Source organism: Triticum dicoccoides, chromosome 4B, assembly GCF_002162155.2.
Source record: "Triticum dicoccoides isolate Atlit2015 ecotype Zavitan chromosome 4B, WEW_v2.0, whole genome shotgun sequence".
NCBI classification, from domain to species: domain Eukaryota; kingdom Viridiplantae; phylum Streptophyta; class Magnoliopsida; order Poales; family Poaceae; genus Triticum; species Triticum dicoccoides.
This window is the reverse complement of record NC_041387.1, coordinates 603,920,561-603,944,146: the sequence shown is the minus strand read 5'-3', so window position 1 is coordinate 603,944,146 and position 23,586 is coordinate 603,920,561. Positions and strand designations below refer to the sequence as shown.

The window sequence follows — 23,586 nt, the reverse complement described above, 5'->3', positions numbered from 1 at the left end:
ACACGTGTGAATACATAGACCACAATGCGTCCCTAGTAAGCTTCTAGTTGACTAGCTCGTTGGTCAACAGATAGTCATGGTTTCCTGACTATGGACATTAGATGTCGTTGACAACGGGATCACATCATTAGGAGAATGATGTGATGGACAAGACCCAATCCTAAGCATAGCACAAGATCGTGTAGTTCGTTTTGCTAGAGCTTTTCCAATGTCAAGTATCTCTTCCTTAGACCATGAGATCGTGTAACTCCCGGATACCGTAGGAGTGCTTTGGGTGTACCAAACGTCACAACATAACTGGGTGACTATAAAGGTGCACTATAGGTATCTCCGAAAGTATCTGTTGGGTTGACACAGATCGAGACTGGGATTTGTCACTCAGTATGACGGAGAGGTATCACTGGGCCCACTCGGTAGTGCATCGTCATAATGAGCTCAAAGTGACCAAGTGTCTGGTCACGGGATCATGCTTTACAGTACGAGTAAAGTGACTTGCCGGTAACGAGACTGAACGAGGTATTGGGATACCGACGATCGAGTCTCGGGCAAGTAACATACCGTCTGACAAAGGGAATAGTATATGGGGTTGCTTGAACCCTCGACATCGTGGTTCATCCGATGAGATCATCGAGGAGTTTGTGGGAGCCAACATGGGTATCCAGATCCCGTTGTTGGCTATTGACCGGAGAACCGTCTCGGTCATGTCTGCATGTCTCCCGAACTCGTAGGGTCTACACACTTAAGGTTCGGTGACGCTAGGGTTGTATGAATATGAGTATGCAGCAAACCGAATGTTGTTTGGAGTCCTAGATGAGATCCCGGACGTCACGAGGAGTTCCGGAATGGTCCGGAGGTAAAGAAAACTATATAGGAAGTGCTGTTTCGGCCATCGGGAGAGTTTCGGGGTCACCCGGTATTGTACCGGGACCACCGGAAGGGTCCCGGGGGTCCACCGGGTGGGGCCACCTATCCCGGAGGGCCCCGTGGGCTGAAGTGGGAGGGGAACCAGCCCCTAGTGGGCTGGTGCGCCCCCCCTTGGGCCCCCCTGCGCCTACGGTTGGAAACCCTAGGTGGGGGGGGGGGGCGCACCACTTGCCTTGGGGGGCACTCCACCCCCTTGGCCGCCGCCCCCCTTGGGAGATTGCATCTCCCAGGGCCGGCGCCCCCCCTGGGGGCCTATATAAAGGAGGGCAAGGGGGAGGGCAGCCACAACTTGTGTCTTGGCGCCTCCCTCCCCCTGCTACACCTCGTCCTCCTCCCGCAGCAGCTTGGCGAAGCCCTGCCGGAGTTCTGCTGCATCCACCACCACGCGGTCGTGCTGCTGGATCATCATCAACCTCTCCTTCCCCCTTGCTGGATCAAGACGGAGGAGACGTCACGCTGACCGTACGTGTGTTGAACGCGGAGGTGCCGACCGTTCGGCGCTAGGATCTCCAGTGATAGGATCATGACGAGAACGACTACTTCAACCCCGTTCTTTTGAACGCTTCCGCTCGCGATCTACGAAGTGGTATGTAGATGCATCTCCCCTTTCACTCGTTGCTTAGATGAACTCATAGATGGATCTTGGTGAAACCGTAGGAAATTTTTTATTTTCTGCAACGTTCCCAACACCGTGACCAAACACTTGGTCACATTGAGCTCATTATGATGATGCATTACCGTGTGGGCCCAGAGATACCTCTCCGTCATATGGAGTGACAAATCCCAGTCTAGATCCGTGTCAACCCAACAGATACTTTCGGGGATACCTGTAGTATACCTTTATAGTCACCCAGTTACGTTGTGACGTTTGGTACACCCAAAGCACTCCTACGGTATCCGGGAGTTACACGATCTCATGGTCTAAGGAAATGATACTTGACATTGGAAAAGCTCTAGCAAACGAACTACACGATCTTGTGCTATGCTTAGGATTGGGTCTTGTCCATCACATCATTAGGAGAATGATGTGATCCCGTTATCAATGACATCCAATGTCCATAATCAGGAAACCATGACTATCTGTTGATCAACGAGCTAGTCAACTAGAGGCTCACTAGGGACATGTTGTGGTATATGTATTTACACATGTATTATGATTTCCGGATAACACAATTATAGCATGAATAATAGACAATTATCATGAACAAGGAAATATAATAATAATCATTTTATTATTGCCTCTAGAGCATATTTCCAACAGTTATGTCTTCATCTAAGTTGTGGGTGTTTTTCCCCTCTTTTTGCAAGTGTACAATCCATTTGCTCATCCGCTCCCATATGCAACTACATGTGTTGTACTTTGCATGCAACTGCAAATGGCATAAGGCATGCGCAACTAAGGGAAGTGGCAGCAGTGGCGAAGCCACACTTAAACTATGATGTCAATTGACTACACATATTTTTGTAAATACATCATACAACAAGTACAAATCAGACATCAAAATCTTATAAATTCATACATTTGACTACACAACACCCAATTGACTACACATGGTTTGATTCCTGGCACCGCCACTGAGTGGCAGGAGTTGTGCATAGGAGGCACCATGTTATTATTGTTTTATCTTTTTTAATTTTATTTTTCTATGTTTTATTTGTGGTTTGGGTTTGAATTTTTTCTTTCCGAAATAAGAGTATTTTTAAACCTTACACTCACTTGTATGTCCGCCACAACGTACGTGCAATTACATGCATTGCACACCACATGGAACTCCATTTGAGGCCACAAGCGTAACAAGTTTTTTAATACACATTGAACATTATTTAAAAGCACGTTGAACCTTTTTCTTCAATACATGTTAAACTACTTTCAAGTACATGACAATCTTTTTTCAAATACTCATTGAATAGTTTTCTTTTTCTACGTTAAACATTTTTCAAATATAGTTTGAACATTTTTAAAATACACAATGAACATTGTTAAAGCAACTCGAAACATTTTCTAATTGCATGATGAGCATTTTCTTTACGACCCGTTACATATTTTTAAATTTTTATTAAGCACAAACATTGTTTTCTAAAATATGGCAACTATGTTATAAATGCTTACATCAATTTTTGAAGGAACTTAAAGAAACATGAAATAAATACTTTGAGACAGAAAATAGAGGAAAAAACATTAAAATAGGTTTTTTAGGCCATTAAAGAGGTAGAAAAGTGCACGTTAGAAAAAGCTAACTGCCCAGCCGATGCCCGACAACGAGCGGTGCCTGACAAAAAATCACAAGGTAGCCCAAAATTGCTGAGCAACTTGGGCCAGGTCATGTCAAGCCATGTACGTGGGTAGTATGGGCCAGGTCAACCTACGATCGCATGGCACGGGAGGAGACGGCAAATCCAACATCAGCTAGCTGCGGGTCGACTGAGACTTCACTATTTCTCAGTCGACTGATGCCTAGACGGACCCTAAATACAAATCTTACACACTCCCCGACAAGGCTGAGGGTGACCATCCTTCGCCTGTCATAGGACCATCAGAGGACTAGCGCGCGCCGATGACAACACTATTAGTCGTCATCTATCAGATATAAAATATAAATTTATTTCTAACTCTCACACCACTGAATTGAAGTCGGGGTCCCCACCCCTCACGTTGCTCTGACAACAGACAAAGGAAAATGGAGTCGTTGCCTTGTTAGGGCATCTCCAACAGTTTGTATGATATGTTGTTGGTAAAATATGTCATGTCATCAACCAACATCTTAACATACAACAACTTCAATGGGTTGTATGTAGTTTGCCCAATAGGACGTAAGATAATAAATAAGGTGCTCTCGCATTCTACATTGAAGCTTGTGCAAGGGGTGTTGGTTCATGTACATACAACCTTCCTCTCTTCCCTCATTTATTGTATGACACATCATAAAAAATTCTATGTGGCAAAGTTTATCAACAACTATCTTACAACCATTGAAGATGCCTTTAGGGAGTCCAGGTGGGTCGATGTTGCGGTCATAGGAGCAAGAAGAGAATATCACATGGAAACAAGTTTCAAAGAAAACTTCGTGGAGACCATGTTTGGAGTTTTCAAAAAATCTGAAAAAATAATATACATGATGTTAAGAGATGTTGTATTGCCATGTAAAATCTATACCTCTATACCTATACCTAATAATAAAGGGACTATTGCTTCTGGTGGTACGTCATGGAAATTGCCCCCGAAGTTATCAATAATTACCCATCATGCCACCCGTAAGTGTGAAAAAAAGCACTCGTTTTTCCTTCACAAATTGCCGTCGGCTTTAGGTTATTTATTAAAGCGAGCCCTTCTTCTCTCACAAACATGCAAGTAGCGCAGACTGTCGGACACATGGGTTCGAATCCCACCTCTTCCCCATTTTTGTGTATTTCCTTAACAATTTCTGTTAGCGTAGGATAAAATTGCCTTGCCCGGGCATGGCTTAGCTGATGGCCTACATTGTTGCAGTTTCAGTCCAGCTTACCTATTTTAACCTTTCTTTTTCTTTTTTAACAGATTCAAATGCTTTTTTTAAAAAGCATATCTTTCAAACCATAACATCAAAATAAACATGCTATATATGGAAATTCCTCAAAAAAAATGTGTAGATTCCAAATATGCTATTATCTTGCATGTTAATTATTTCTAAAATTATGTTTAGGATGCATCCTTAATTAATACTCTTCTTTATATGGTGTATTTTGAAAATGCCTATTATATCTATACCTACTTTAACTATCAAAGTAAAAAAAGTGTTTCTGCCTGTACGTTAAAACTTTCATTCAGCCGTTCTACTGAGGCTGATCACTCCGTAAAAAAAGTGTTTTGTTTCACTTCCAACGTAGGTTGGGCTTGGAATCACCCATATGTTTGTTGCCATGCTGATCAAGTCATTTTTTTTGCGGGGGATAGAGTCATACTTAAGATCGCCTATTTGAAAGATCGCTTGTGGAGCAAGATTCAAGGGTGGATGAAAAAAGTCCTTTCTGCAGTAGGTAAAGAGGTGTTGATTAAATCTGTGGCCCAAGCTATCCCAGTTTACTCTATGTCATCTTTTCAGTTACCTTAGGGACTATGTGAACATCTTACATCTATGATAAATGCTTTCAGGTGGGGAAGTAAGAGAGGTAAACAAAAACCATATTGGGTATCTTGGGGCATTTTGAGCATGCCAAAGTATCGGGGAGGACTAGGTTTCAGGGACTTTGAAATATTTGACCTCGCACTCTTGGCCAGATAGGCATGGAGAATTTTGGAGAATCCTGACTCTTTAAGTGGAAGAATTTTGAAGGCAAAATACTTCTCTAATACAGAGTTCCTCGATGCTACATTGGATAACCCCTCCCAAATTGGCGCTTAGTCACTGGAGGCCGTGATGTCTTGAAGCAGAGTTTGATCAAGCGTATAGGCAATGATGAGACAACGAATATCTGGAACACCAACTGGTTGCAGAGAGATGAAAATATGAAACCGATAGTGTCGCTGGTAGCTCAACCGCCATGACTTGTATCAGAGTTGTTGAATGAGGCGTCGGCAACTTGGGACGCCACGCTGATCAACACTATATTTTTGCCATATGATGCCACCGCTATACAGAACATCCCTGTTTGTACAAGGAACATACTTGATTTCTGGGCGTGGAATTATGAGAAAATTGGAATCTTCTCAGTCCAGTCTGCATACAGGATGATTGTTGCCACAAAAAAGATGAGGGAGGATTGGCTAGAAGAGAGAGCAGGATCATTAAATACCACTGCAAATGAAAAATCATGGGACACTCTATGGAGAACAGCGGTACCTGCAAAACTAAATGTTTTCCTTTGGAGGTTGGTCCAGTAATCACTCCCTACAGAAGATATACGACAACATAGAAATATGTTAGTCAGAGATGGGTGCTCGGTATGAATGCCAGATTCCTGGAAACATAGTTTAGGTGAGTGCAACATGGCTCGGTCAGTATGTACACTAGTGGATCCATTGCTACTTTAACACATGATTGAAACAGTCAAACCAAATGCCAGGAATTGGCTCTTCTCAGTGATGGAGATGCTGTCCCATGATGAATTTACGCGACTCAGTGTTACACTATGGGCAATTTGGACAACAAGGCGGAAGCTCGTCCATGAAGGGATCAATCAATGTCCATTATCAACTTATCTTTTTGTGACTCGTTTCATCTCAGAACTTGATCAGATTAGCATTCATCAACTCCATTCTGCAAATCGCTCTAGGGTGGCTACACCCCAACCTAAATGGATTGCCCCTCCTACAGGTTTTGTCAAGGTAAATGTTGATGCAGGAGTTTCAACTCAGCACAACAGGGGTGCTGCAGCAGTGATATGCTGCGATCACGACAGAAGTTACCTTGGTTCATCTGTTCTTGGTGTGGAAGGGATGGTAGATCCGGCATCACTTGAAGTTTTGGCATGTAGAGAAGCCCTATCACTCGCGTAGGACATGGCATTGCAAAATCTTCATATTGCATCAGATTGCAATCAAGTCATTGCCCATATCCAAAATGCAGAAGGAGGAAACTGTGCGGGCATTGTAAGAGAAATAAGGGAAACTTCTAAGTGTTTTACTAGTTGTAACTTCAGCCACGAACTCCGAGCTTCGAATGTTAAAGCTCATGCGATAGCTAAATACGGTCTCTCCCTTCCTCGGGGCAGGCATATGTGGCTAGGCAGTCCACATGATCCTAATGTAATTCCTTTAAGATTAGCCATCGTTGCTAAAAAAGCTTAAGATCGCCTATTTTTACGTATGTCATTCATGCCCCCCCTTCCCCCGGCTGCTCGCAGCTTTCATTCACCTGGTTATGCGCAACGCATTTTTCATCACCTGGGCTCCCATCATCGACATCTGCAACTACATGATCCAAGGTAATGCATGTGTAAAAGAGTTGGTTCATCATACAGTTTAATAGTACCACCTCACTTCTATACATGAAAATTAACCAATTTATATACAACCGTCAGTCGCCTAAACATCAACAAGCCACCTAGAGAAGAGGGTAAAGCGCGGGTATCATTTATCCCTATGAATGAAGTAATCGACGTCACAAATTATGATGTGTGGCCGGAGATGTCAATGAAAAAATAAAGACACGATGAAAGGCACAAAATGAGATTCGGATGTGTCATTGCACATGGCAATAAAAGAAATAAAGACCCGATGAAGGCATAAAGTGTGATGCGGCCCTGATAAAAGAGAGGAAGGTTCGATAAAATTAAACTGATTGGTGGAAAGGTTTCGGTGGGCTATATGCAATTAGATAAAGATAGCCTGATAAAATTAAACCGATTCTGGGTACCATCATTGGTCATTAAAAGGAGAAAAAAGAGTAAAGTAAGAAAGGAATGCGCGAAGGTTTCAGTAGGCTACATGCAATTACAAAAAAAAATATGTCCAAAACTAAGCTTTAAAAATCTCCAATTTTATCGCAGCGGCGTTGGAAATTAAGCTACGTAAAAATATGGAGGGGGTACCGTCGGTGTCAAAACCGACGGATCTCGGGTAGGGGGTCCCGAACTGTGCATCCAAGACTAATGGTAACATGAGGCAGGGGACACAATGTTTACCCAGGTTCGGGCCCTCTCGATGGAGGTAAAACCCTACTTCCTACTTGATTGATCTTGATGATATGAGTATTACAAGAGTTGATCTACCACGAGATCAGAGAGGCTAAACCCTAGAAGCTAGCTTATGGTATGATTGTTGTTGTGTCCTACAGACTAAACCCTTCGGTTTATATAGACACCGGAGGGGGCTAGGGTTACACAGAGTCGGTTTATAGAGGAGGAGATCTACATCCGAATCACCAAGCTTGCCTTCCACACCAAGGAGAGTCCCATCCGGACACGTGATGAAGTCTTCTGTCTTGTATCTTCACAGTCCAACAGTCCGGCCAAAGTATATAGTCCGGCTGTCCGGATACCCCCTTATCCAGGACTCCCTCAGTAGCCCCTGAACCAGGCTTCAATGACGATGAGTCTGGCGCGTAGATTGTCTTCGGCATTGCGAGGCGGGTTCCACCTCTGAACACTCCAAAAATTAATTCCGAACACAAGGACCGTGTCCGACTCTGTAAGATAAATTCCATATACCATCGTAGAGAGAATAATAATCCACGAATCTGATCTGCTGACAATTCCTCGTGGTGTGACATCACGCCATGGCTCGGCAACTTATTCGAACCGTTTTTACAACCTGCTCCCGCACACATCGCGAGACGGTTTCTTTGGCACGTCCTGTCAAAGCAGAGATCATGTCCCCTTATCGCGGGATCTCCATTAATACGGGTATGGGTAACCCAATCAGCGCCATCAATCGAGGCGCTTGGAAAGATAAGAGATTTCGAGAGGCAAGTGGGGAGGCGCACATTCTACATTGTCTTTATAAAGGGATAGAGATCTCCCGTTTTCACCCACACCTTCTTCCTCCTTTGCTCATCCGTTCTCACACCCTTGAGCTCCAGCGCCCAAGTTCTCACCTTCTCCGTAGGATCGCATCATGTCCGGAGCGGGAGGCAAGTGGATGGCCTCCTCTGTCACAGAGGAGAACATCACCAAGCTTCGGGAAGCCGGATACCTGGCCGGGAACATCACGCACAGGCTTCCAACAGAGGGACAGATTACCCCCACTCCGAAGTCTCGGGAGAGAGTAGTATTTCTCCCTCATTTCGTCCGGGGACTAGGATTTCCACTCCACTCATTTGTCTGCGGGCTTATGTACTACTACGGGCTAGATTTTCACGATCTGGCCCCGAATTTCGTCCTCAACATCTCGGCGTTCATCGTCGTGTGCGAGGCATTCCTCCGCATCAAGCCCCACTTCAGCTTGTGGTTGAATATCTTCTGCGTGAAGCCGAAGATCGTGAGTGGCCAATAGGCGGAGTACAGAGGTGCCATGGTGGGCAAGATGCCCAACGTCACATGGCTCGACGGCTCCTTCGTGGAGACCGTGAAGGGGTGGCAATCAGGATGGTTCTACATCATCGAGCCATGCGACGCCAACTGGGTGGCGGCCCCCAAATTCAGATCCGGAATCCCCACGCGGCTCACTTCTTGGGAGAAGAAGGGCCTGGCCTGGGGCGAACCCACAAAGCTGGCCGGACTCGAGACCTGCATCCGAAGTATGAGGGACAAGAAGATCAAGCTTGTCAACGTGGTCCTGGTCATGCTCATTCGCCGGATTCTCCCGTGTCAAAGACGGGCATTTGATATGTGGGAGTTCGACCGGGCTGAACACCAGATGTTGCTAGAGCTCTTCGGCACAATGCACAAAGAAATCTGGAAGGCGTTGTTCAAGATCGGCGAAGTTCCTTCTCCCCTTTCCGAGGACCGGGGGATCAGCGCAAGCCGCCTCGCCAATCCGGTAAGTCCTCTAGTTATTTGTAAGATATTTCCTTCCTGGTATGTTCATGGGAGGATTCTTAGGTCACTATACTGACTGAACAAGATTGGGTGGAGATGGCGGAGCGGATAAACTGTCCGGCTCCATTGCCTAAGGACCCAGCGAGCGCACTCCTAGCGGAGATGCTGGTTATGGTGCCGTACAAGGTGCCGGAGAAAAAGGCCGAAAAGAAGGCCACAGGGACCCGTAAGGGTCTCCGGAGCGAAGCCGCACCAAACGGCTCGCCAGAAGAGGACGAGGAGCACTCCTCCCACGAAGGGGAGGAGAGGGAGAAGAAGAAGGCCGCCTCAACTAATGGGGCCGGAGGGTTCAAGAAGGTGGCTGCGGGGACCAGAAAAAGTCCTCGACGCAAGGCTGTGATAGAGTCGTCATCCGAAGACGACGGGGGAGATTCTTCCCCCGAAGACGGGGGAGAACATGAAGAAATGCCTCCTCCCCGTGCTAGGGAGGAGAAGAAAAGGAAGGCTGCCTCGTCAGGGGAGGCCGGGACGACGAAGAAGGGAAAAACGTCCCTTCCCGATCACTCCACTACCGCCACTTTTGGCGACGAGGAGTGGCTGCCCAGGGGCAAGCCCCGGGCGAGGTCGTAAGTATCCGCATTCCATAATACTTTCCGTGCGACTTTGAACTCATGGTTTATAATGACGTCGGACATGTTTATGCAGTCCGGCTGGTTCTGATCTCGAGGAGTCCTCTTCGGAGGAGTCTAAACGAGTCGGAGATGAATTCGCTCCCGACGGCAACCTCCCCACGACCTGTGGATGACACCGAGGTGTTGTCCCAGAGGATGCCGGAGCAGGAGGGGACGGCTCCGGGGGTGCCCCAAGGCAAAATCTCGGGCGCCGGACACATGGGGGATGAGAAACCCATGGATTATGCTGAAGGGAGCCATAGCAAGTCTGGGTCCCAGCCGGTTACTGCGTCGGAGCCTAAAAAGATTCTGGATTCCAGTAAGCAGTCCCTCTCGAAGGAGGGCGAGCCAGCCGTGCCGATGACCTCCGCCCAGCCAGAGGCATCGGATAATTTGTTGGAAGTGCTTCGAGGCGCTTCCATCGAGGATGAACACCGTACACTTATTGGTACGGTGATTGAGAAAGTTCGGTCTGCCAAGGGCGGATTGACCGAAGCCTGCACCAGCCTGCTAACAGGCTTTGAGGTAAAGAAAGTGTGAGAAAATATAACCCAGTAGATAGTAGCCCCTAATACTCTGGTTGGTGTTCGGAAAGAATAGCCAAACAGAGGGTCAATTAAAAAACCGCAGGAAGCTAATGGTATTCGTCTGAATGAATTAAGCAGGCACTGCTGCTGACCGCTGCTGCGTGCACGGCTGAGGTTGCCGGACTCAAGCGCGAACTGGGGCAGGCCGAAGAAGAGCTCGGCCTCATGAAGAAGCAGCTCGAGGCGAACAAAGGTAAGAGAAACCCCGTTCAAATGTCGTATAGAGGATAAAAAGTTGGTGATGCTAAGAAAAAGCATCATGGCTTTTGATAGGGACCGCGACCGAAGTGGCGGCCCTGAAGGAAGCGCTGTCCGCGGCCGAAGCCAAGGCGGATACGGAGCGCACCGAGCGAGAGAAGTAAGATGCTCGAGTGGGAGAGGTACAGCAGGAGCTCCAGGAGCTCGGCAAGAAGTTCGGCTCCTTGGAGCATGACTACAAGACGCAAGCGTCTGAGCTTGCAAAGGCCCTCCAGAGCGCGGCCGACGCCAAGGTCGAAGCCCAAAAGGCCCTCCAGGAGATCCAGACGGCCAAGAAGATAGCGGAGGGTAAGACATTCTTTATGCAAAGCATGCATGTGGAGGAGTCATTTCTTTTACTTACACGTCCGGAGCTCTCCAGGAGCATTCGTAGATCTGCCACGTAGCATTTCAGATGCCGTGGAGTTCTATTACGCTGAAGAGGGGAGCTCTATGGAGAAGCTGTTCTGGTCCCAATATACTGGGGCCGAACACCCTATGGCTCTGAGTGACCAACTGAAGCAGCTGGTCGAACTCCACAATGCGGCCGAACAGGCCATGAGGGACCTCATTGTCCGGATGTGGCCTGGTGAGCCCCTGCCTGGTAGCTACTTAGGCCTGGTGAAGCGGATGGTGCATGCCTGTCCACGGCTAGAAGTTATCAAGCGGTCCGTATGTAGTGAGGGTGCCCGACGGGCCTTTGCCCGCGCGAAGGTGCATTGGGGCAAACTTGATGCTGAGAAGCTCGTGAAGGATGGACCCCCGAAGGGCAAGGAGCATCGCTGCCCCGAGATGTATTATAGTGGCGTTATGAAAGGCGCTCAGCTTGTGGCGGATGAATGTCCTAAGAACATTATTTTCAAGTAGATGTACTCATGTCGTCTGTGTAATATGAGGACGAGTTTGATTGCGCTATATAACGCTTTGTTTGATTTAAAATATTACCTTCTCTGCGGCCGTTTATCAAAACCTGAAAGTAGGCCAGTCGTCGGCTTCCGCCCCCTTGTAACTAGTACTGGGGTGTTCGTGGAAAACCTAAACACTCTTTATCCAAATTCTTGGTCCTTTAAGGAGGTGTTTAGCGCAACGAACCTGGCAATCGGACTATTCGGCTTTATAACTCTCACTTGGCCATAGAAGTCTATAATTTTAAATTTCGGCGAAGCCCCTAGTATTCGAAAAGCCGAATTGGGGCGTTATACACGCCTAAATCGGGCAAGGCCGATTCCTCGCCTTAAGCGCAAAAAATCTTTAGGGATTTTACTACCTCGCGAACAGCGACCAGCTCTCACCGCATCATGACGGTCAGTTTTCAGCTTTCTCTACTGAGGTGCTCGTCCGGAAGAACCGGGAGACAATCGCAGTAGTTCTCCCTACGCTACCTTAGCCGATATAACGGAACATAAGGTACCAAAACAAGGGAGCCGGGCTAACCCAACTATTGACCCAAGACATGATTCGGATCTGATGCATATAATGCTATAAGTTCGGGGTGCCGCACTGTTGAAAGTGTTCGGACTTTGCATACCATTTTATGGGGCTTGATAAGAAGCTCCTGGTGAGCTGACCGTACCAAAGTGTACGGATGCAAATATTGAATAAATATTCAACGGAAAATATAAGGATAGTAATAAAAAGCTGACGCTATGTACTACTTCCAAGTTATTTGGACAATACGACAAAACATAGGTGTACAATTGATGCATTAAGCAGAAAAATAGGACTATTTGACATATCCTATCCAAGGGCAGGCTACATGCGTGTATGTAAGGACAGGTATAACGATCATTGGAGAAGACCACCTGAGTATTCCCTTGCGTGCGATGCCTCTGTGCCTCCTTGGTGTACCTTCTGAGATGAGTCTGGTTATACGACCTCTCTGAAGGGGCTGCCCGAAAGTGGGGTCCTGAAAAAAGAAAAAGGTATGCGGGCCTCATGGCGGCTGAACCGCACTCTGGCTGCATTTTCGTCCTGCCTCCACCTATGCCCATGGTATCTTGAGTGCGTAATTATGTACGCGTGACACTGACGCTGCTTGAATGGGGCTGGGGTGGAGGCCGGGTTGCTAATCGAGATCCTGGCGTGCCTGGCGGTCCTGTTGCGGGGTACTCCGAACTCGCTTGACAGTGTTCGGGGATGTCATTGCCGGATTGGCTGTTTGTCGGAGGAGGCTGCTTTGTACTTCTGCCGCGAGGGCCACATTGTGCTCTTCCGTACGGAGGGAGCGGTCTGTGTTTCCATTGATTGTTATGACCCGATGAGGTCCTGGCATCTTGAGCTTGAGGTATGCATAGTGCGGTACCGCATTGAAACGAGCAAACGCAGTTCATCCAAGTAGTGCATGATAGCCACTACGGAAAGGGGTGATATCGAAGATTAACTCCTCGCTTCGGAAGTTATCCGGAGATCCGAAGACCACTTCCAGTGTTATTGAGCCCATGCAGCGGGCCTCTACCCCTGGAATTACACCTTTGAAGGTGGTTTTGGTGGGTTTGATCCGTGACGGGTCGATGCCCCATTTTGCGCACTATGTCCTGATAAAGCAGGTTCAGGCTGCTGCCACCGTCCATGAGGACTCGCGTGAGGTGGAATCCGTCGATGATTGGGTCAAGGACCAATGCGGCTGAGCCGCCGTGACGGATGCTGGTCGGATGGTCCCTACGATCAAAGGTGATCGGGCAGGATGACCATGGGTTGAATTTTGGGGCGACTGGCTCCATCGCATAGACGTCCCTAAGTGCACGTTTTCGCTCTCGTTTGGGGATGTCAGTGGCATAGATCATGTTCACCGTTTTGACCTGGGGTGGGGGGGGGATTTCTTCTGTCCTTCGGTGTTCGGACGCCGGGGCTCCTCGTCATCATCGCTGTGCAGCCCCTTGTCCTTGTTCTAAGCATTTATCTTGTCGGCCTGTTTGAACACCCAACAATCTCTGTTAGTGTGATTAGCTGGTTTATCGGGGGTGCCGTGAATCTGGCACGAGCGGTCAAGTATGCGGTCCAGACTGGACGATCCCGGGTTGTTTCTTTTGAATGGCTTCTTCCGCTGACCGGATTTGGAGTTGCTGAATCCGGCATTGACTGCCGTATCCTCCGCATTGTCGCCGTTGTTTCGACGCTTGTGTCTATTGCACCGTGGCTTTTCGTTACTGTCACGGGTATCTGAGGTGCCAGGGTTTCCTGGCACTGTGTTGTTGCGAGCCAGCCAACTGTCCTCCCCCGCGCAAAACCGGGTCATAGTGTCGTGAGTGCCACCGTGGTGTTCGGTTTTTCTTGGCCGAGGTGTCGGGCAAGCCACTCGTCATAGATATTATGCTTAAAGGCCTCTAGGGCCTCGGCGTCCGGACAGTCGACAATTTAGTTCGTTTTAGTTAGGAACCGAGTCCAGAATTTCCTGGCTGACTCTCCGGACTGTTGGGTAATGTGACTGAAGTCATCAGCATCCGGTGGTCGCACATAGGTACCTTGGAAGTTATCAAGGAATGCGTCCTCAAGGTTTTCCCAGCTGCCAATAGAGTTTGCTGGCAGGCTATTCAGCCAGTGTCTGGCTGGCCCTTTAAGCTTGAGTGGGAGGTACTTGATGGCATGTAGGTCATCACCGCGGGCCATATGAATGTGGAGAAGAAAATCCTCGATCCACACCGCGGGGTCTGTTGTGTCATCGTATGACTCGATGTTGACGGGTTTAAACCCTTATGGGAATTCATGTTCCATTACTTCGTCAGTGAAGCAGAGGGGGTGTGTGGCGCCTCTGTGCCGGGCTATGTCGCGGCGTAGTCCGATTAGGTCTGGTCAGTAATGTCCGGCCCGGCCGGATTGATCAATATTGTATCCGGCGTGACGATCGGTGTCCTGAGCTGTGGCGCGCCCTCGTGATCCGTAGATCGATCTTGGTTGTCCTGCATTGTTTTCCAGTATATCTCGCAGGTCCTGCGTATTACCCCGGGCCGTGGTGAACCGGCGTGGGGGTGCGGGCTGGTGTCCAGCCTGACATGCCGTTTTATCCGGCCACGTGGTGGTCGGTCAGCCTCATCTTGTGCTGGAAGTTCAGGCTCTTCGGCCTCTTCTTCTAGCAGTTTATGCTTTGGGTATCCCCTGCTTGGGGGTTCGAGTCCGTATTCTTCGGCCGCCAGGACTTCGGTCCATCTGTCTACGAGCAGATCTTGGTCCGCTTGGAGCTGCTGCTGCTTCTTTTTCAGGTTTCTTGCAGTGGCTATAAGCCTGCGCTTGAAGCGCTCCTGCTCTATGGGATCCTCTGGTACGCCGAATTCGTCGTCACCGAGGCTCACCTCGTCTTCGGAGGGAGGCATATAGTTATCGTCCTCCAAGTATCCGTCTGTCGCCTGTTCGTCTGGGCTAGCCTGCCCGTGTTCCTGTTCGGCTTGCTCGAAGGTGGGTTGATCAGGATCATATTTCTCTTCGACGCCATCTGGATTTTCTTCTCCAGTGTCGGTATTGTTGTAGCGAGGCTTGGAGCGGCGTCGATGACGCCCATGTTTTGCTTTCTTCCCCGAGGGGTTATCTCCCGTTGCCTCATCGCCACTGGTTTCTTTGGGAGTATCCACCATATATATATCATATGAAGAGGTGGCAGTCCAGCGCCCTGTGGGCGGTGGTTCCTGTATTTCTCCCGCATCGTCGTCTATACCGTCGATGTCTTCGAAGTCGAAGTTAAGCATGTCGGTCAAATCATCGACCATGGCTATTAAGTGGGTGGTGGGTGGGTAACGAATTTCTTCGTCGCCAACTTCCCACTCGAGACGGACATAGTTCGGTCAGGAGTCTCCTCACAAAGAGAGAGACCTTAATAAATTCAGCACGTCTCCAAAGGGTGAGTGCTGAAAGATATCCGCGGCGGCGAACTCCATGACTGGAGCCCAATTAGATTCGATGGGCACGGATGCGCGTAGTCCGGAACACACTATCGGAGATGAGTCCGGGGGTCCGGAGGTACAGACTTCCTGAGGAGGGGAGTCTGTGTTCGGCTCCAACGCCGATGAGTGTGCGGCCTCCGAGGCGGGGTCCATCCACCCGTCCTTGGAAGGCAAGACCTGCTCTGGAACGAAGTCCGGAGCTGTAGCAGGTGCGATGTTCTGAATACTGTCCGACTACAGATCTAGATCATGCTCGTCGTGATTGCTCGGCGCACCTGACACGGACCCGAATCCGTCGAAGATCAAGTCTCCGCGGATGTCGGCGGTGTAGTTTAGGTTTCCAAACTTGACCTGATGGCCAGGGGCGTAGCTATCGATCTGCTCCAGATGGCCAAGCGAGTTGGCCCGCAGTGCGAAGCCGCCGAACACGAAGATTTGTCCGGGGAGAAAAGTCTCATCCAGGGCAGCGTGGTTGAAGGTTGGAGAAGCCATCTAGCCTTGCAGCGACGACACAGAGGAACTCTCAATGAAAGCACCAATGTCGGTGTCAAAACCGACGGATCTCGGGTAGGGGGTCCCGAACTGTGCGTCTAAGACTAATGGTAACAGGAGGCAGGGGACACGATGTTTACCCATGTTCGGGCCCTCTCGATGGAGGTAAAACCCTACTTCCTGCTTGATTGATCTTAATGATATGAGTATTACAAGAGTTGATCTACCACGAGATCAAAAAGGCTAAACCCTAGAAGCTAGCCTATGGTATGATTGTTGTTGTGTCCTATGGACTAAACCTTCCGGTTTATATAGACACCGGAGGGGGCTAGAGTTACACAGAGTCGGTTTACAGAGGAGGAGATCTACATCCGAATCGCCAAGTTTGCCTTTCACGCCAAGGAGAGTTCCATCTGGACACGGGACGAAGTCTTCTGTCTTGTATCTTCACAGTCCAACAGTCCGGCCAAAGTATATAGTCCGGCTGTCCGGATACCCCTTATCCAGGACTCCTCAGGTACGCTTTACGTCGATAGTCAATTTACTGACTTTGTTGAGCTTTGATATACGTATTTAGTTTGAACAGAATTGTCATACACTTTTTTTTTGCGGGGAGAACTGTCATACACAAGTTGTACCAGAAGTCCGTATGGTTCTCAGTGTGACCTTGGTGTACGCCTCCGTGCTACCATCAGGTGGCACCGTTAGGATGTTGGTGTGTCACGCTGATGGACGTTTTGGTGGACACTGGACACCTCCCTGTCTCCGGGTGGCACCGTCTGAATGCTGCGTGTCGCGTTGATGGACGATTTGGTAGAGACGCTAATTATTTCTCTCGATGCAACGAACAGACATGTTTACTAGTGTAAGTTCAAACACATTATGGAATGCGAGCTATAAAAAGAATTCAGGTTCTTAGTGCAACCTTGGTGTACGCCTCCCTGCTACCATCAGGTGGCACCGTCTGAATGCTGCGTGTCGCGTTGATGGACGAATTTGTAGTCACGCAAATTATCTCTTCCGGTGCAACGTACAAACATGTTTGCTAGTTTAAGTTTAAACACATTATGGGATGCGAGCTATAAAAAGATTTCAGCAAAGTATAGCGATGTTTCCGTGCACCGAAATTTGGTTTTCATGTGATATTCCAATCAGGAGAAATTGATAAAATCAACGAGCAGCTCATTTCTTTTTTCTGTTTTGTTTTTATAATCTTGAGATAGCTAAATCAAAATCGAGGAGTTGTAAAAAATAGCCTCGAGAAGAAGGAAACCAAGTGAAAAAAATTGGCCAAGCTTCATTCCAACTAGCCGAACTTGTATTGCTTGGATACGAACAGCAAGAATGTATACACCACAAGATCAAAACAAATACAAAACTGCGCGAAGCCTGCTTTCCTCGCAAGAGTGTCGACGTGTGAAGTATGCAACACCACAGCCATCTTTTTCCTTCAATCCAGAGGACATATCTGACGACGAGCCCGCCGAGCTGCGCGCAGGGGTAATGGTTTCCACGCGCGCGTACAAGACCGGCAGGCCGGAACGATGCCTGTACCTTAGAGGGAACTTGCTCTCGTAGCTCTCCGATCACCGGACCTCGGACCACTTGTCCATCCGTGTGCTCGCGACCATGGCCTGCCAGTGACATCCAAGTCAAAAAACGCATCAGTAGTCTGCACTACCACCACCCAACTACACGCAAATACCCCCGATTTTCAGCCGGTTTGCTCACTCACCTCCTTTTCCCAGTCGCAGCGAACGGTCATGATGGCCAGGATCATCGTCTGGACGGCGGTTCCGCCGATCATCCCCGCCCAGATTCCCTGCAAAAGATTTCGCACACAAAAGTCGTCAGTGCGGCGCCGAGACCGAAGCGTAAAAGCAACCATGGCAACGACCAAGCTTGAAAGCTCTACCTAAAACGAGAGAGATGTACTCGTAGTACTAGCTAGCACGTACCAGGACGCCAAGGTTGAAGAGCCACCCGAGGAGGACACCCATGGGGACGCCGATGAGGTAGTAGCTGCCGATGTTGACGTAGGCCACCGCGGATTGCCAGCCAGACCCAACAGCCACACCTGCGTTTCAGAAAAAACATGACCCTGATGAATTCTGCTCATTGTTGACAAAGGCCCATAACAGGAGTACGGGCAGGATGATAAAAAAGGTTCCACTGGGCCTGGGGGTACCTGAGAGCACGGGCTGGATGCTGTTGAGCAGGATGGTGAAGGCCAGCAGGATGGCGAGGTTGTTGACGGCGTCCAGCACGACGGCGCTGGAGGTGAAGATGAGCGCCAGCTTGTCGTGGAGGCCCATGATGAGCACCCAGAAGAAGAGCCCGATAACCAGCGAGGTCAAGGACGACACGATCGTCGCGAACCGAGCCCCCTTCCCGTTCCCGGCGCCCAGCTCGTTCGCCACCCGCACTCTGCAAATGACGCAGCGACGTGTACTTAAATTAGCATGCAGACTTCTGTATGCTGAACTCTGTTGTTCATTCAGTAGGCATAAACAGGTGCACAAAATGTGCATAGCAAGACGGTGGTGATTACCCAGTGCCCGCGAAGAACGCCAACGGAATCATCATCTCCCATGCGTTAATGGTCATGCTGTCCACAAGCAACAAAAAGGAAAGAGCATTTGCATTGTCAGAATCACCGTCGAGCAAGACTTGTTAAACTGGTACTGAATGAGTGCTACAAATTATTCTAGATACTAGTATTCGAATAGCCAACGGGTACTTCTCGAGGGTACTGAAAACTAGCACCCGATGGAGGAAGAGGAATAGTTACCAGATGGAGAGCGCATCCACCGCAATAGCCGCGTCCTTCAGGTTCCCTGTCAGCAAGATGAGTACCCTGTAGTACCAGTTCTCCAAGCTGCACAAGAAACAAAAAATTGTCAGTCCCACATGGATGAAATGTTATTTGTATTGACCGTGTCGTTATCAAAGTAAATAATATGCATGCGTCTGAGATCTGATGCCCGATGATTTGACTTTCTTCACATTGTACGGGCGGGAATCAATCAAAAAGAAAAACACATGCAAGCAGCATAGTGGTATGTCAGTAGATCAGTAGTACAAGTCTACTAAAAAAAAGTAGATCGGCAGAAGCACGTACCATAGCATGACGCCTGACGCGGCGGAGAGCTTGACGAACTCCCAAATGTCGGCGAACGCCTCGACGGAGAAGCCGTGCCACGTGTCCGGGCAGCCGCCGCAGGCGACGTAGCCGAAGAGCATGGCGAAGGTGGCCCACCAGGAGAAGTTGAGCGTCAGCGCGATGCCGACGAGCCCGAACTGAAACCTGGTGATGAAGAGCCAGCTGACGAGGAGGTGGACGCAGAGCGCCACCCCGGAGGCGGCGGCGCTGACGAAGTTCTTCATCTGGCACTGCAGGAAGCGCTGCAGCGGGAAGAGGAGGGCGAAGGAGAAGTGGAGCGGGATGAACCAGACGGAGACCCTGCCGGCCATGGCCGACAGCTCCGGCGACTGCCCCGTGAGCAGCAGCACGTCCTCGGCGAAGAAGTACATGGGGAGGAGCAGCACCGCGCAGCCGAGCAGCACGATCCAGGAGCGCTGCATGTAGACGCCCATCATGTGAAACTTCTTGGCGCCGAACGCCTGCCCGCACAGCGTCTCCAGCGCGCTCGCCATGCCAAGCTGCACGTCGCGACGAGTTAGTGTCAAAGTTCAGTATAAATTGAAAAACTAAAAATAAGAACCCCAATAGCCAACGGACGTTCACCAGGAGGGCTTGGCATTTGCGAACCATTTTGATGGCAGTTTTTTTTGGTTATAGATGGATGTCGACTTCTTCAGAATAGCATGACAATTTCTTTCGGAGAAGGCATTTTTTTCTTTTACAAGAGAATCTGGCACCGGTTCGAAGAACGTCAGCCAGCTAACATTTCCAAAAATAAACAGATAGTACCCTTAAATCTAAAACACAATTTATAGGGAGTACCTAGAACTCATCTAGATGAGATATAATTTGGTCTCATTCACTTTGAAAACAAGAACAAATACAACCCACGTCAGCACACACGCATCTTATAGCATCACATCCAATGGCTATAAAAAATGAATGAGACCAAATTATATCTCATCTAGATGAATTCTAGCAAAACTGCAATTTATATATCTACCCTGAATGTAAAACACAATTTATGGGAAGGATCAACCGACACCACATGCACGACATGCATGATCTCCTAGAAAGGTCTCATTCAGTGGAGACAAACAATCTCGACGAGCGGAGAGCGGCGGGATCTGTCCCTATCCGGAGGGTGCCGACAAGGTAGAAAGCTAGGCTAAGAATCTGGAGATCCGTCCTTTCAGTCTCGACCACGGGACCGAGAGCTCCGTCCAGTGCCTTCTCGCATCTATGCTCCTCCACCTCTCTCTCGAGCTGCTTTCCGGATCAAACTGAGAGTGGACAATGGAGAATGACGCCTCCCCATTTCGATTTGTGCGATTAAAAATGCTCTCCACAGGTCGTTGCAAGTCTTTGTTTCATGGGCTGGCCAAGTGTGTGAGATGCTGAGATACTCTTCCAACAAGTTTAATCTGCGTTAGCCAAGCGTGCGTGCGAGATGCACAAGTCAATGGGTGCCTGCCAGTCGGAGCTAGCAGCATTTAGTGCGGATTCGACAGAGCTGCTCGCTAAACAAATCGGCGGGACGTTCGTTCTAATGCAAAATAGGGGAGGCGCCCGTAGTAGGCCTCCGCCCGCTAAATCCAAACCACGGCGAGGGAATCCCAATGCTTGTTCGTTTCTTATTATCTTTCTACATAAAATGAAAAAGGAAAGAGAAATCTTCTCGGCGTCCCTGTATACCTAGTAGGAGTACGTCACTCCTGACGCTCGTCGCGGTGTCCCGGGCCCACATGTCAGTGACGAGGGGTAGGACAAAAACACTGGCTGGTCCCTACTATGCAGGGACACGTACTGCATGCACCGCAAGTATCGAGTGGGCAGCAGAGGTGCTCGCTAGCTTCAGCTCACGTTCCTTTCCTTGCCACTGATCCGAAGAGCAACGTGGACTAGTATGGCAACCCATAGTGCTAAATTGGTAACTAAGTAGTGGGAAAAATCTTCTTTTCTTTTAATATTATTGGGAAGTGGTGAATTTGAATTGTAATTCTGCTGCGCTGGAGGAGCAGAAATCCTAGCCATATTGGGAGGCCCAGCCCCCAAAGATAGATCGAAAAGGACGACGACGATTCGAAACAGAGCAGCAGGGAAACGAATGAATTAGAACGGAGACAGGCTGAGGCAGCAGGTTGGCGCGTGCGTACCATGAGGCCGAAGCTGAAGCCGACGACGACGGTGTTGGCGATGGAGATGGCGGCGAGCTCGAGGTCGCCGAGGTGGCCGGCGAAGGCCTGCGTGATGACGTTCATGCTGAAGGTGACGATGCGGCTGAACATGGCCGGCGCCACGATCACCCACAGCTTCTTCGACTCCTCCAACACCCGCCTCCCGAGCTTGCTGGATTCCTCGCCACCGGCGACCACCTGCCAGTCATCCTTCTTGGCGCCGCCGTGCCCGTCCAGGAGGCCGACCCGGCACGCCTCCTCGTCGCCACCTCGCCGCGATCCCGCCATGGCCGATCGAATCTTCTCGCTTCTTCTTCTTTCTTTATTATTGCTGCGGCTCTGGCTCTTGTTGTCGATCGCTGCAGGTTCGCGATTATGATTTGAGCGAGAGCGGGCGTGGTAGGCAGGCTGCCCCGCCTTTAATAGGAGCGGAGGAGGTAGCTGGCACGTGGCAATTGCGTGCTTGTCTTGGGCAGTCCAACCCGAGAGAAAAATACCTTTAACTGCCTCGATAACTGTGCCTGCACTCCGATGGAAACTCTCCACAGATTGTTCACGTATTGTGGCTGCCAACGGCAACGGCCTTGCAGGTTTGCAACGGGTCGGGCCTCCGGCTGTCCGGAACTGTGCCGATCGCGGCACGCCGAACCCCGGCCGAACTCGAAATCACTCCGGTCATCGACCCCGTGTTCCGCCCGGGTCCGGGAGGCGGCAACTCCCGCGGCACCAGCCCACAGCCCACACGCCTCCGCTTCTCCGATTCCGATCACGTGTCTACATCCGGTTCCGATCAAAAAAGGGACGATCGGGCCGCATCGTGTTGCATCACTGGACCCCGTTCTCACCAGCAACATTCCGACAATAATGTATAAAATGTCACGCGTGCAGCCGCGGGCTGATATATTCTAATTAACGGCGTGTGAAAGATAATGCTCACGAGCGTGTTGCTTGTCAACGCCCGTAACACGCACGGTCGTGCTGCCAACGTTGTAGGTGACGAGATTAGGTCCCTTCTTCTACTACTTACAAACGACAAAAATGTGTCATGTACGGGGTCTAGGGCATGGCTTGGGCGCGTCATCCATGTCGCAGCTAGTTTTGTTCTGTCCGGCCTCCGGAAGTCTCCAACCATGAGTTGGCAATGTACTGCTGCCAGGTGATGTCTGCGTCAAGGTGCCCCGTTCGATTTGGTTGGAGATACAGTATGCTGTTGAGTCGCTCTCTGCAGTCTGCAGCAATGTGCCCCGTACTGATTTTGCTTACCTCTTGTACTTGGTAGTACACTGCGTTGTCGCCTTGTCGGGGTTAATTTTCTTTGTGACAGTTGGAGGCAGTGCTAGAGCGGATCATTTCAATGCAAAAATGACAAATCTGACCTCTGGACATAACTAATTCACAAAATGAACCATCGGGAAAAAAAGTTCACTAAATACTTGGGGTTGCAAGGCTCATGCCTCACCCTATACCTCACCGGACTACTCACACATGGAGATCAGATCGCGAGAAAAAAACATTGAAGAACACATTTTGGGATTGACTGATTGCAATATGTCTTACAATGAATGCCTTGTGTGATGCACGATTACAAGTATGTACTAGATGAGAGAGGACTATGGTGGTGGAGATGGAGATGCTATGGAGGTGAAAATTGGGGCGGCTAGGGTTTATGGATGAAGATGATGAACATGTTCTGGCTGTGCTCGACCCTCCTCCTTCTCTTGTTCTGTTGACAGTTTGATGGGGTCCCCTTAATAAAAGTTGTTCAGGTAGACGACCCGCCTCGGTTTTCATGCCAAACGACCACTCATGCGAGTGCGTGTGGTCGCATGGAATGCTGTCTTTCGCTCTGGTGGTCTTCTGACACCTCCTGGTGACTTATTTCTTCTTCATTTTGCTTTCTTTCCTTTCTTCCACGTGATTTCTTCCCTTTTTAGCCCATTTTCTGTGGAAAAATGTCAAAGAGAGGATTTGTGGAATCCTTTGCATTCATTAGTCATTAGTGGCAATATCACAGCGAATATCTCTCTTTAAATGAAATAATTCGGTTAAAATAAGGTAAAAAATGAGTGTAAAAATATCACTAATCAG

General features: G+C 49.2%; 1 protein-coding gene across 1 annotated transcript; it reads right to left on the bottom strand.

Moving 5' to 3' along the window:
* Positions 1 to 17,453: 17,453 nt before the first annotated feature.
* On the bottom strand, positions 17,454 to 21,872 carry LOC119291711 (protein DETOXIFICATION 27-like). Its single transcript, XM_037570519.1, has 8 exons — positions 21,478 to 21,872; positions 19,298 to 19,839; positions 18,968 to 19,054; positions 18,728 to 18,784; positions 18,365 to 18,603; positions 18,135 to 18,253; positions 17,912 to 17,998; positions 17,454 to 17,810 (listed from the first exon to the last, which is right to left on the bottom strand). Exons 1-8 carry the CDS (start codon positions 21,784 to 21,786, stop codon positions 17,763 to 17,765), a joined length of 1,488 nt encoding a protein of 495 aa, XP_037426416.1. The 5' UTR covers positions 21,787 to 21,872; the 3' UTR covers positions 17,454 to 17,762.
* Positions 21,873 to 23,586: the final 1,714 nt, after the last annotated feature.

Excerpts from the sequence above, each read along its gene's own strand:
- LOC119291711 (XM_037570519.1), bottom strand. The coding sequence starts at position 21,786 with ATGGCGGGATCGCGGCGAGGTGGCGACGAGGAGGCGTGCCGGGTCGGC. Across the intron at positions 18,785-18,967 it reads GTGGATGCGCTCTCCATCTG|CATGACCATTAACGCATGGG; the intron begins GTAACTATTCCT and ends GCTTGTGGACAG. Across the intron at positions 17,999-18,134 it reads TCTTCAACCTTGGCGTCCTG|GGAATCTGGGCGGGGATGAT; the intron begins GTACGTGCTAGC and ends AATCTTTTGCAG.